Source organism: Gavia stellata, chromosome 22 (assembly GCF_030936135.1).
Source record: "Gavia stellata isolate bGavSte3 chromosome 22, bGavSte3.hap2, whole genome shotgun sequence".
In the NCBI taxonomy this organism is placed as follows: Eukaryota; Metazoa; Chordata; class Aves; order Gaviiformes; family Gaviidae; genus Gavia; species Gavia stellata.
The window spans coordinates 10,011,899-10,026,303 of NC_082615.1; the positions used below are offsets into that span (position 1 = coordinate 10,011,899).

General features: G+C 44.3%; 1 protein-coding gene across 2 annotated transcripts in view; it reads left to right on the plus strand.

The window, feature by feature from the left end:
* Positions 1 to 14,405, plus strand: part of RHBDL3 (rhomboid like 3) — a 67,086-nt gene that overhangs the window by 42,182 nt on the left and 10,499 nt on the right. For both annotated transcript variants that reach the window (XM_059828259.1, XM_059828260.1), the window contains 2 exons: positions 12,306 to 12,530; positions 13,242 to 13,390. In XM_059828259.1, the coding sequence (XP_059684242.1) occupies positions 12,306 to 12,530; positions 13,242 to 13,390 (374 nt within the window). The remainder of the gene's footprint in view (positions 1 to 12,305; positions 12,531 to 13,241; positions 13,391 to 14,405) is intronic.

Genomic DNA, 14,405 nt, shown 5'->3' on the forward strand with positions numbered 1-14,405 from the left:
GCTTGCAAGAATGACAGAATGATAGGGGTTGGAAGAGACCTCTGGAGATCATCTAGCCCAACCCCCTCGCCAGAGCAGGTTCACCTAGAGCAGATTGCACAGGCATGTGTCCAGGCGAGTTTTGAATATCTCCAGAGAAGGAGACTCCACAACCTCTCTGGGCAGCTTGTTCCAGTGCTCTGCCACCCTCAAAGTAAAGAAGTTCCTCCTCATGTTTAGATGGAACTTCCTGTGACCAAGTTTGTGCCCGTCACCTCTCATCCTGCCACTGGGCACCACTGAAAAAAGACTGGCCCCATCCTCCTGCCACCCACCCCTTAAGTATTTATAAGCATTAATAAGATCCCCCCCTCAGTCTTCTCTTCTCCAGACTAAAAAGACCCAAGTCCCTCAGCCTTTCCTCATAAGAAAGATGTTCCAGTCCCTTAATCATCTTTGTAGCCCTTTGCTGTACCCTCTCCAGCAGCTCCCTGTCCTTCTTGAACTGGGGAGCCCAGAACTGGACACAGTACTCCAGATGCGGCCTCACCAGGGCAGAGTAGAGGGGGAGGATAACCCCCTCGCCCTGCTAGCCACACTCTTTTTGATGCACCCCAGGATGCCATCGGCCTTCTTGGCCCCAAGGGCACATTGCTGGCTCATGGTCATCCTGTTGACCCCCGGGTCCCTTTCCACAGAGCTGCTCTCCAGCAGGTCAGCCCCTGACCTGTACTGATGCGTGGGGTTATTCTGCCCCAGGTGCAGTACCCTACACTTGCCTTTGTGGAATTTCATAAGGTTCCTCTCTGCCCAACTCTCCAGCGTGTCCAGGTCACGCTGAGTGGCAGCGCAGCCTTCCAGTGTGTCCGCCACTCCTCCCAGTTTTGTGTCATCAGCAAACCTGCTGAGGGCACCCTCCATCCCTTCATCCAGGTCATTGATGAATGTATTGAACAGGACTGGACCCAGTCCTGACCCCTGGGGAACACTGCTTGTTACAGACCTCCAGCTAGACTCTGTGCCACTAATCACAACCCTCTGAGCTCTATCTATCAGCCAGTTTTCAATCTACCCCACTGTCCATTTGTCTAACCCACGCTTCCTAAGCTTGTTTATGAGGATGATGTGGGAGACGGTGTCGAAAGCCTTGCTGAAGTCAAGGTAGACAACATCCACTGCCCTCCCCTCATCTATCTATCCAGTCATGCCATCGTAGAAGGCTATCAGATTGGTCAGAATGGCAGAAAGCAGTTTCAGGTGGGATTTCTTATCCTGTGTCTGAGACAGTGCAGAATAACAAGTGTTTCCTGTACAAGTGGAGACATCTTGTGCGTTTCTGTTGCCTGGTTGCTTTTCTGCATTGTGAAGAGAGACCCTAAAAGTGCACAGTGAAAATTCTGGCTATGACCAGCATAGGCCACAGGAGGAGATAAAGAACAAAGCTGTTTAACTAACTTTGCCACTTTTAGAGAGGAAACAAGCCAGGAGGTAATTAGGGTTGAGATATTATTTGCCGGGATCGTTGTGGAACAGCAGTTGCTGCTGGCAGTTCTGGACTACTTTGCATAATATCCTGTGAACTGTAACAGAGCTAAAGAGCAGAGCAGTGAGGCCTTGGAGAGACTCAGTTTCTTATTCTCTGGCTAAACCTTCCTTGTCTTCTCTGCCTGGGAATGTGGATTGTAACTTTTGACAGGCTGGATTGTGGCTTTACCACCTCCTCACCCTCTCGATGTGTTCCTCTTCAGACACATGAGCAGAGGCAAGGGGATGCAGTGGCGCTTCTGAGACGTTACTTTGCTTGACGGAAGGGCGATAGGGAGCCAGTTCAGGCTGTGGTGGTAGCTTATGTTCTCTTGTTGTGAAAATCAGGTAGGTAACTCCTAGCCTTGCTCTGGACAAGGAAAAGTTTTACAGAACCTCATGTTTAATAAAGCAGCTTTTGCTAGAAAAGTATATCGCAGCTTATACCGAGACTAAAGCAAAATCCGTTCCGCAGCCCAAGATATTCTTCTGCCAGTGCAAAACTACAGATCACTGCTGAAACACATGTGTTGTAACAGCTGACCTCAATGCAGTCAGCGTGGTCCAGACTGGACCTGCCATCATGGGGCAGGAGGACTTGAGAAGGGAATGTGGCTGTTCTAACACTGGCACAACCCTGCGAGGTGTCCCTAGTGCACACTGAAAGTCTCTCTCTCCCTGCTACAGATTTCATGTTCAAAGGGCAGGACTGGAAGTCAGGCGGACCTAAGTTTTTTCCCTAGCTCTGCAACAGACTCCCTGTGAAACCTGTGGAAGCCTGTCTATGCCTCATGGGTTTGTTTCTGTAGCAGATGGAGGGAGGTAAGAGTTGGATCTCTTTTGGGGTTCACAACTTTGGCAAAGTCAATGGCAGTTCTCCAGTGGAAGAGCCAGGTGCTGGGGAACCAGCTCTCTGATGAACATTTGCTTGAGGGGCTGTGTTGGGTCTAGAAGAACTGAGGACAAATGCTGTTCCCTGAAGGCAACGGTATTTCAGCATATTTGGGAGGAATCAGTAAGCTCTGAGACAGAGTTCACATGACTCAGGAAAAACAAAACACTGCTGCTTCCGACAGAAGTGTTTAGCTGTAGCTTTGTAGTAACTTGAAGCTGATGTAGCATCTCAGTAGTGAGCAAAATATATTAGCTAATTAAAAGCACATCCTTTTGTTTTCCAGATCAAGAATTAACACCTGCCTTGCTTTCCCTGGCCTTGCTGGCTTCTAGGGACACGTTAATTCTACCTCACTTTCAGTGAACAACATGCCTTTTTTTTTTTTTTTTTTTTTTAAAGCATTGTGTAACAATAATCAGGTCATCCTAATGCAAACTTTGCTGGTGCCAGCACACTTTACCCTCCAGAGAAAGATTTCCTTTAGTTTTTGTGATTTCCTTTCTGGCTTGCTCAGTGCCAGACTGCAAATACTGCCTTTTCAAGTAAAGAAATGAAACTGCAGATGCAAGCTAAGAAACCTGCAGCCTCTGCTCTTCCTCCTCATGAGTGACAGATACACAGGTCTATTGGCCATCAGAGAAGGTCAGAGGAAGATATCTTTGCTGAAGTGTTTTACTTCATGGAGGAGGCTGGAACATGATTAACTGTTGGTGGAAGGCTGTCTTGTGCTATATGCTGTCAAGCTGGATGTCAAAGGGGCAATTGTTATGTCAAAATATTGCCAGAATCATAAAAATAAGATAAAATATGGGAGGAGAAGGAGATGAAGTGACTACCCAGAGTCTTATGGTCTGTCTATACTAGTGGATGCTGTAGAAATACAAAGGTAAAGATCTAGATGCTAGTTTTTCTGTCCTCGGCAGAGTGATCTGTGTAGGCATTTGAAGAGAAAGCAAGACTGACTGAAGGGGTAAAATACTTCGGGATTGTGTTACAATCCACAGACAAAAATAGCGAGTCCAAAGTGGGTCCTGGAATGGTATAAGTGGGAAATGAGCTGGTTCAATGGAGGCTTTGACTTGCACTTTACAGCTTCATCAGTCTATAGAAACTTACTGTGTGGCTTATCCTGAAGAAAAAATATAGCAAAATAATGAATTCCCACTCTATTTTTAACACTTTCATAGACTTGTAAGAGTCTGTAATGCAGTATAGAAAGATACTTAAAGATGCACTCAATTTAAGGATGATTAAACTTAAGCATGCGCTTAGAACAAGCTAATGCCTTTGCACAGCCCTGAGTTGAAGCCCTATGGGTGTGGAATTAGTGTGCTTTGATTTAATGAAGTTGTGTTGGGAACTTTCCCTTCTAGATAACTTATTTGAAACTTGGTAAGGATAAAACCTCTAAAATGCCCTTGATGGTGTCATTAAATGGGGTTCCTTTGAGGCTGTTTCAGCCTGATCAGCTCTAATAGGAAGTGGGAAGTGAGTTTTTTTGTTCTTTTTCTTTAAAGAGCCAATGGAGTTTAATGAGATTTTTAAACTGACCTATGAAACTAGGAATTAGCAGTCTTGTTCCACAGGGGGATGGCAGTTTTCTTTCTGGAGTCCACAGTGCTTTTGCCTTTGCTTTGTGAAAGGCACAGCACGTAGGCTGGTAGCCATTAAAATACATGTTGTCTTGGAGGCTCCAAAGCTCTTCTATCTGTGAATTATGCCACTAAAAGGGGGCATTAAAGCACCTTCTCTGACTTAGGAGTTTTTCTTTTGCAGAGTTCTCAGAGATAGCAGCACACCCTCCCTATCAGTAGTCACCAAATGAAAAGTTCACATTGTTTGGGTCTGTGAAAGGACTTTTCTCCAAACTCTCAGCGTGTTGCCTTATCTTAACAAAGCAGAGGTTGGACATATCTCCAGCTGGGCATAGGATTTAGTAGGCAATAGCCAACCATGTCAGAAGGACCAGTTCTGCAAGGTGCTGAAGCCTTCCTGCTGTTCCCGTAGCTCCCTGTTCCCTCATGCTGTAACTCCAGCCTGCTTTTCCATTGCTTTCCAAGGCTTCAGAAGTAGCTGCTTATATTTTTAAGATGTTTTTCAATAATGCGTGGCTGGAAGCCCTTTGTTCTTATTAGTCACTTCAGGGATAAAAGCAAGGCTTGGTTCCGTCCCTTGTGTGTGCCTGTAGGTTTGGGGGTTTTTTATGGCCATCCTTTCTGCTTTAGAAAGGTGAGTAACTCTTGCCTTTGCTGTTTCAGTGCTTGCAATGGTAACACTTTTACTTGGGACACTTACTCCAAGTTGGCTTGAACTGAAATGAGGGGAAACAGTGAAAGAGCAGCTGTAGCTAGGAAAAGAGATAACGTTTTTTTAAAGGAGAAAACATAAATTTTATCTTTTGGCCTTGTGAGTGTGTATGGGACAGCGCCAGGAGGGCTGTATTATCTTTGTGGAGGTGAGCTTTTAGGAAGTTACAGGCTGTATTCTTTCTGTCAGATAATGTGGAGGTGAGAGAGGTCCTTTAAACCATGGTTTGCTTGCGGGTTTTTTACTGGTACTTAGAAGTACTTCATAGCACAGTCATAAAGTAGCTATAAATTCCACTTCCAGTGTCTTTGCATGTCCTTTACTGAACCAGCTGACAGCCTGCATAGAAGGCTTAGGTGAACAAGGGTTTGCAGGAACTGTATATAATTCTTTATTACCTGAGTCACTGGGAAGATAAGTGATAAAGCCTAAATCTCCAATTCTCAGGGGAATCCCCAGGCAACACAAAAGTTTGCCCAGATGAATATCTCCTCTTCCTGCTAAATCCTTGTTCACTTTCTAGTGAGTGTTTTAAGCTTAAAAGGCTATTGCAGAATAACCCAGGACCTCAGTTCCTAGTGGTCTTGTCCAGTGTTTGTCATTTTGTTCTCACTGTTGCTAGTCTTGAAAGGTTTGTTGCAGGCAAAGCTGCAGGTTTTATAGCTCTATTTCTTCCCCTCTGTGCTTCCAATTAGCTGTGCTGTTGAACCAGGGCAGATCCTCTGCCAAACATCAAGAGGACTCCCATGTGGAGTCCTCTGGGATGTCCTTCAGCTTCCAATGGGACACCCCTTTAAGTGCTCCCTCTGTCCTTGATTCAGTATCTTGGCTCAAAGTAAAGGATTCCTGAGCTCTATTCCTGGCCTATATTCAGAGGTATAATAATATTTAATTAAAAAAGATTTGAAAATCTCTTACTTCAGTATTTGCTCTAATATTATTCTATTCTGAGTAAGGAGGAGGTTTTCTCAAGAGATAGATGAGAGCAGTCATGTGATTGTGTCCTTATCCGTCTCTTGCCTCTCAATGTATTAAAGCCCTTATTGAAGTCCAAAGTTCTTACTCCAGGGAGCATTTCCAGGAGCTGGATACCCCTTCTGTCAAATGTGCCTCACACTGCCTTCATGTTGTTTTCCTTCCCATTTTGGAGAAAACTGGTGATTTTTTGATGTTCCAAGAGCCATGTGCATCTCCTGATGGGGGGGTGAAGCCATCAGAGGGCCAGGTGAGTATCTTGAACCTTAATAACTGGGATGCAAGAGCTGCTTTTGGAGTGTGTTCAGCTTGTACATTGATCTGAGTCCATTATATACTGGCTACACGTATCAGCAGAAGAGAGAACTTTCTTCCAAGTGAACTAGTCTGGCAGATAATCATTATGCCAATCAAAGTGGAACTTAGCATAGAAATTTCCATCCCTAACCATGATTCCTCAGCTGTTTCCAGTCAGGTACAGTTGAAAATTGAGAAGCACAATGTCAACTTCAATGGTCATTTTAATTGTTTATGTATCTAAAATACTCATGTGAGTGGGAAATGTTATAAAGATTAGGGTTTTTTTTTTTTCCAAAAATTTGCTTCAGAAAATTAAATCTGATTCACTTCAGTTGTGGAATCCTTCCCAGCACCAGGGAAAAATGGAGCAGGTGTTGGGGGGTTTGAGGTTTCAAACTTGCTGTGTTTTGATACAATGTTATTTGTACCACAATGTTAGTCTTGTCCTGCAAGCAGTGTTCTTGCAATTAACCTTGAAATCTGAATGTGGTTTACCTTTTCTAATGGAAGTTCTGGAAGGTCTAAGCCTGGCACATTTAATAGGAGTCCAGACAAAACCTTGAGCAGGGAATACCCCTGCAATGACCAGGGTAATTTATTTGGTCTCTCCTGCCTCTAACTTTTCTTGAATCCCCAGAGTAAACCACTGCTTGATCAAAGCAAATCAGGATGTTGGTGCTTGCTTTTTTCCCATTTGATGCTGTTTGGGAGAGTGCTACCAGTTTGTCTCGGAGGATGTGAACATCTGTGACAGATGAACTTGATGCTGAGCTATGCATTTTGGGAGAAGCAGTCTTTACCCACATTAGCATTTTGTACAAGTGTGGAGTGAGGGAAGGAAATAAATGTGAATTTTGAAAGCAAAATTGATTGGAAAGGCTGCATTTGTAAGTAAAGTGGGTTATAAAACTGGAGCTGACAGAGGCTTTTAAAAAGCTTCTGCTAACTTCTGATTTAGTGTTCTGTGTCTTGGAGGATCAGAGCTGGAGAGCCGAATGCATTGCCTGTCACAGTGTTGTATGTGTTTAAAAATAGCCGTAGACTAGCCTCAAAGATGCCAATACGTAATGGGCAGAAATCCATGTTTTTCAAAACCTCCCGAGTAAGGCTGAATAAAACCCAGAAAAAGCATACTGTGCCCCACAGAAGTCATGAAACTGGAGATGGGGAAATGCTACATGACTTGGCTATTGATTATCTGGGGCAGCAACAGTAGTACAGATAGCCAAGAAACCCAGAGAAATCGGTCTGCCAGTGGGAATGGACAGTTTCCATTGCAAGTTGCAGATTATCTGAGACTAGTTCTAGATTGGCATGTGTCCTGAACAAAAGCAGGGCTTTGTACTTTACCAAAGTTTGGCACTGTCCCACACTTAGATGGTAAGGACTCTTATCCTAAATTTTGACATTTTCAATGTTGAAGACAGGTTCAGATCTAAGCAGGAAAAAATTTTCCTTTCTGGCAGATGTATCAAACCTGTCCTTTGAGCAGGGCTGTAGCACTAAGTCTTGTTTTGTTTTGATATGGTAATACCAAAGGGCAGAGGTGGCAGCGCATGGTTACCAGTCATGTCAGCTTGGCTGTTTTGCAAGGGAAATTTCTTTCTCTCTGCATAATAACTTTTTGCAGGCATGAAGGACTAAGGGAATGTGTTGTTCCCCACCGCTACCTTCATTCCCCACATACCGTTTGCTGTACCCATCTGCCTGCAGCTTTAATCTTGTGCCTATTAAAGAAGTTCCAGATCAATTGCATGAAGAAAGTGGGGTGGGCTGCCCTGAGCTTCCGGAGCCATAATAATGTGCAGGCCAACAACGGGCCCGGTGTTCTTTCAGCTGATGATTAAATACTTGGCTCACAAACACCAATATTATGTAATTCTGAAATCAAGTCAGCAAATTGTGACCATATGGGAGACTCTTTGTTTGGGAAGATTTGAGTCTTCCAAAGTCAGTCTGAGGAACAAAATAGGCTTCTCATCAAGAGTTGGTGAGAGCAATCCTCTGTCTCTGCTCATGCCCATCACCTCCTAGCTTGAGATTAACAGTGTGATCCAAAGGCCTGTGGGGTTATGTGAGTAGGCCCAGGACTCTTGCATTTGTTTGAGCCCTGGAAGTCAGCTGTGCTGCCTCTTTGGAGCTCGTTTCCTTGTTGGTGTGATGGGTAATGATTGCAGTTGGGGACCAGCAGGATGTTTTCTTACTGAGAGGCCTAATTTTAACAGGTGCTCAGTACCTCCAGTCATCCACATCTCAGTGGATTGTGGGGGCTTTTGAGCACACATGGTAGGGTCCTGAAACTGTGTGTCCCTGCCTCATCTGGGTGTAAAACCATGCCAAGGCTACAGCATTTAGAGGGAACTTGGACCTTCTTTCCATATCCTCTGCTCTAAAGAGGCCTGACAAATATTTTTATGTCCCTGCCTGAGGTGGCAGGAGGTTTAGTTAGCACTAAGAGCTCTGAAGAGTTAGAGTTGTAATTATGGGAACCAAAGGCTTTTAATTTTCTGGGTAAATTGAAATGTGGCTCCCACTGGCACAGCACCTACTGTTGGTGGTGGTTGCGGGGAGTATCTTGTTCCTTGGCAGTCATGTTCTTTCCAAGCAGTCTGCTGGAGTGTTGGAATCTGAGAAGAATACACTTGATGCTGGATATCTCTATATGTTCTGCAAGACTGCAGCAGTTCGTGACCTGCTCCATTTGCAGACTGTTTTCTTGTTGCCTCTTTGCTAAGAGCTGATGAATTTGAATACCTAGTAGACCCTCTATCCTGGAACAGGATTCCAACCCCTTAAGAACTTGAATTCAAAGGTATTTTCCATCTCTGAACACTTTGATCCTGTGACCTCATATCTGAGTTAGCCATAAATGATTTCTCAGGCATTTGCTTTCGTTTGTATTGACAAACCCTAGAAACTCTTAATCCATTTATATGTTTTTCTGTGCATATCTCACAGTATCTGGGGAGGTCTACCAAAAATCAACTGGGAGGAAGAGGCTGTGCTTGCTACGTACAAGTGCAGTTGACGTGGTACATCCATACATGTTGTTCAGAGAGGCTACCAATGGGCTGTGCCTCACAGTGTATAGAAATAATCTTCTGGTGTCTGTTGAGGCATACAAGGTCTTTCTCCAGCAGTCACATGTGCTCCCCAGAGAGCTATCAGCATTTTGCCCAAGGGCTTCCTTTGCTCTTGTAATATCAACATTTACTGCTTTCCTATCATTACCAGTTTAAATAACTCTTGGTGTTTTATCATCCAGATGTGGCCAGAAACAACCAATATGGAACACCTTGTAAAAATAATGGGGTGTGAGAACAGGTAGTTGAGAGAACAAAGCTACAACTGTCTTTCATCCTTCCTTGGAGGAAATCACATTGTCGTGAGCTTCCATTTTAGCGTCTATGTGGGACGTGGAAGGTCCTGTGGTTTATTTTCGTCTCTCGGAGGATGAAGGCAGAGCTTTCTGCTGAACAAAAGGGCTTAAAAGCAGTGCAGCCCAGTGATCAGAGAAGTCCTGCAACCTGGATTCTTCTAACTCTAGTGTATGGCCTTGGGCAAGTCACTTAGTGTTCAGCTTCCCACCTCCGCAGGAGAGCCAGAGTCTTTGTTCATCTGAGGTGGGACTTCCACAGTGATCCTGCAATACCCTGCTCTTAACAAAACTAAGACGACCTTTGCCTTCTGTTTTGTTTTTAGTATGTTGAGAAACACCTTCAGAAACATCATGCTGATGAATTTGTACTGCCCTTGCTGCTGTTTGAGCTCTTTGGGCAGCATTAGTAGTAATGCAGAGCAGGATACTGGACTTAAAGGGCTGTGCTGTATTCAGACAATTGAACTGAGCAAGTATGTTTTTGCCATACTTAGCAATGACGGACGGGTTCAGTGGTGCCTGCGTTAGGATCCTCTGCTGAACAAATGCAAGGAAATTTCTGTTACAAGCCTACCACAGACATGAATGTTGGCAGCCTTTGGACCTTCCTGCCCACCTCTTTCACCAGTCTCTTCAGTGATGAGGTGATCATCTGCTGAGGGTGGTGAGCACTTCTTGATGCTGAACTGCAATGGTGGTTTTCTTTGGTTGACTCTGGAAATGATTATATTTTCCACTGGATTTCTGCAGCAGGGAAAAGCACAGACTGTTTTGCAGTAGGCAGGAAAATCACACATACCCCTGTAGTTAGAATAAGCATATCAGCAGCTTCAGACAACTGTCCGGTATCTTCATCTGTAGCAGGCAAATTTATAGTTTCAGTCTGAATTTATTGTTGTCCACAAGAGGAGCGAAGCCAGAGAGAACAGAATGAACTCTGCGAGGGAGCATGCACAGTACATCTCTGATGGGTGCTCTGAACTAACCCAGAGCCAAGCTTTCTTCTGTGGACACAGTGAGGTCATTAGGCGGCTGAAGGTGCCTTTTAAAACGGACGTACGTGTGTCACATACAAAAAGCGTCTCTCACATGCTAAGGAAAGCCTTACACCTGGTGGATGTTTCTCTATGGAAAATGTAATCTTTCAATATGAGTGGGCTTTCTTAATGCAACAGAAGATCACCAACTTTTTTTTTTTGCCCTCATCTTCCCTAGTTTTAGATAAAAGCTTTTGGATGATAGACTTGAGAAGACTGGAAGAAAGATTTTTGTGGACAGATTTTTTTTTTTCCCCCCCTTTGTCTTTTCTGCTTCTTTTGCCAGAATTGTTCTTTTACAAGTGTTTTACGAATGAACTAAGGAAAGAGAGCGCAAAGGAGAAATACCAAGAAAGCAGAAAGAGTTTTTAGGGTAAACCTTTTTCTCACTAAAACAACTCAAAAAGAACAACAACAACAAATTTTTCCCTAGTTCTAAAAAACTTGAAATAGATCAGTTGCCTGTCAATTTTGCTCACATCGATGAATTTCTGCGTTGGAGGGACAGGCTGCAAACAGAAGCCTAAGGAGGGATGGGCAGCTGCTGGGAGAATGGGTCGCAGTGCCATCACCTCAGATGGCCTCTTTGCCTTCCTCCAGTGATTAACAGGAGGTGGTTCCCTGCAATGATTACTGTGTTTTAAGCAGCTTGGTCCAGCTTGGAACAATTACCCGGCTGCCTGAGCACTGAGAGCAGAAGCTCTGGTCTTTGCTGTCTTTGGGATATTAGCTGAAACCAGTGTGATCCAAGACAACTGGAAACCAACGCTGTTGAATACCATCTCTTATTTGCTTCTGGGAGACTGAAGATACTGGTGGTTTCTGAGATCAGTTAGCAGTTCTTTCAGAAGAAGGACCAGCCTGTCACATTGGCTCTGCTGCCTTTTACTGTGAAAGGTCCCCCTACAGTGGTCTTTATGCATAGTTAGCCTTTTAAGCCTTCCTGCCAAAGATTCAGCCAGTACAGATAATGAATCTAATGCAGCAGGTTTGTTTGACATCAGGGCTAATTAGCAATTATCCAAATCTTGGAGCAAGCTCTTTCAGACCTGTGTTTTTTGGTTCCCCCCCCCCCCCCCCTCCCCCAAGCAGGCTAGGCATAAAATTCCATCTGCCTAATTTGCAAATGCAATTGCTTTAATTACGTATCCAAACTGGGAAAGCGTATGCTCAAAAAAGATAGATAGCTAATTCTATGCATGTAAGATGATAATGCATATACAAATTAGCTGTATCCTCCAAAGCCTGCACCATCTCAACACCACCCCCTCTGAGGATAACTGTTTTAAAAGAGGAAATCCTTTCCTCTTGCAAGTTTACAGCAGCTAAGACAGCCTGTACGCCAGTTTAGTTTGTTGTTTTGCTGCTGTTGCTCATGCAGTTTTGCTTTACACAAAGGGATGATTTTCTTTGCCCAGCGCTAACTCCTGCCAATAAGGACCAGAACACAAGGGTCAGATGCTGTGAATGTACCTGCTGCTACATTCAAGAAATTTTCTGCCCCAAGAGACGGCAAGTGGAGGGAAGTGTGATAGAATAGGGGGAGCTGAGGGAAGGAGGACACAGGAATGTGGATTGTGGTAACTGATGGTGAAGACAGTGGATGGAAAGCTGGAGCATGGGCCAGAGAGCTCAGCCACGTGCATCAGCAGCCTCTGCTCTGCCTTGCCAGTGTCCTGCCCTGACCTCATTTATTGGCATCGTAATAGCAGACCCTGGTACTGGTTTTCTTCGCACCCCACGTAGGTCTCTCCATGATCATCCTGAGACTTCATTCCTAAAGCTCCAGCCTGGTGGTGGTTCTCTTGCCTGCCTGGATCTGATGCTGCCAAACTGGCACTAATCTCCCCAGATGGTTGTGCCAGGCCTTGCTTTGTCCTAATGGTTTCTTCCTTTTCTTTTTACCCAGATGAGCAACAAAAGGTCAAATAGTTTCCGCCAAGCCATGCTTCAGGGGAACAGGAGGCTGTGCAGCAAGGCACTGCTGGAGGAAACGGGGCTGAGCCTTTCACAGAGGCTGATCCGGCACGTTGCGTATGAGACCCTGCCACGAGAGATAGACCGCAAGTGGTACTACGACAGCTATACCTGCTGCCCTCCGCCCTGGTTCATGATTACCATCACTATTGTAGAGGCAAGTACCTTAATTCCCTGTTTCCGGGAACCCACACCACACATCCAAAGGCTTTGCTGGGACATGATCAAGGGCTAGAGTGGGACTCATTTAGACCCAGAGAAGGACAAGCACGAAGCTGATAGCTGTTTTGACTTACCTTTATGTGTATGTGTAAGTGGAGACTGTGATCCTATCTGTCTCCAAGTGTGGTTATTAGTCACTGAAACAATTTGTATATGAAACTACAGAATTTGGGGAACTATAGCAAAACTTTTTGAGGAGTGAAAATCTGGACAGTTCTAGGGAAACTGGCAATTCAAATAATAGACTTAGAAGAAAAATTCCCATACAGGTACCTCTTCTGTGAATGGAGAGAAGAAGGAGGGAAAAGAAACTGATTTAAATATTCTGGCCTGCTCATCAGTTGCCCGAATGCCATCTTTGCACAGTTGCTGAGTGATGCACTGGAATAAGCACAGAGAAGGATATAATATGGCATTGATCAGTAGGGTGCTGAGTTCCTCTGACTCAGTGGCTGGTGTGTTACAGAAAGCCACGTATACCAATGTGTTGCAGGTTCCTCAAAACAGGGAACTCATGCTGTGTGAAGCTGTCAAATGGGAGAAAAATTATTGTAAATTTTACTTTCTTCTCCATGATTTTGAGCTACAAAGTGCTTTTCAGCAAGAGAAGGCATTTGCTAACCGAGGAATCTCCCTGCTCTTCTAGGTTGCCTTTTTTCTTTACAACGGAGTGGTATTAGACAGGTTTGTGCTGCAAGTCACCCATCCCTTATACCTGAAGAACGCATTGCTTTACCATCCTCAGCTCCGTGCTCAGGCTTGGAGGTACCTAACCTACATATTCATGCACGCAGGGTGAGTACTTACAAATTGCAGATATTCCCTACAGTTCAGGTTCCCCAGAGAGAGGGAGGAGGAGGAAGTGACAGAATCATCTCAAAAATAAATTTTTGAAAATCAATTCTAAATTGCATATAAAAATCTGAAGCTGTTGTGGAGTGTTGGGCAATGAGGGGCAAACCTTCACAGCTCTCTGAAGGGAGGAGGCAACATAAGGAGCTTAACAGATGCTGCACTTCTCCCCAGCAGTGTTGGGACCACACCTTCCTCTTATTGTGCACTTCCCAGTGTGTGTGCTTCCTAAAACTCACCAGATTGAAACCCAGTGTCCGTCTAGAGGAGCTGTGCAAGTGGTAGAACAAGTCTGCAAAGATGCTGGACTGGTATTTAAAAACTACATGGTGTATTCTTGCTAGACTTCCTAGTTGAGGTTGGAAAAGTCAATTAAATTCCCTGTGCCTATGGTATGTCATCACTAAGTAATGTTGTCCCTTCTGTAGGGACTGAGATAATAATGCCTAGAAGCGTGAGTCAAGATTGAACTCCCATTTCATACGCACTGTACAAACACTAGTGTTCCTGAAGAGCTGACAATCTTGACTGACCAGACGGACAGAGAATGGTCCATCTAACGCAAAATGCAGAACAAAGGTGCATAGTTAAATGAATCCTCCTTCATCCTATGGGAGGTATGTAGCAGACTTGGGAAGAGAATACAAGGCGGGGGTGTTCTAACTCTGTGCTTCTTGACTATGCTAGTCCTCTTAAGATTCAAAGAGACTTAACTGTGTGATGTTTGTGATGCCATGGTGATGAGTGAGTGTCACAGGAAAGTTCATCCCTGTACAAAACACTCAACTGCCTATAAGTAGTTTCTCAGATCATTATCTTCACACATTCCTGGCAGATAATTGCAGTTTTCTTTAATTCTGTCATTGAAAAATCACAGCAACAAGCTTTTTAGTAGTGGTTTATAGTTTGAAACTGGATAAAGACCCTTTGTTCTTAAATAGAAAGCCTATATTCCCAT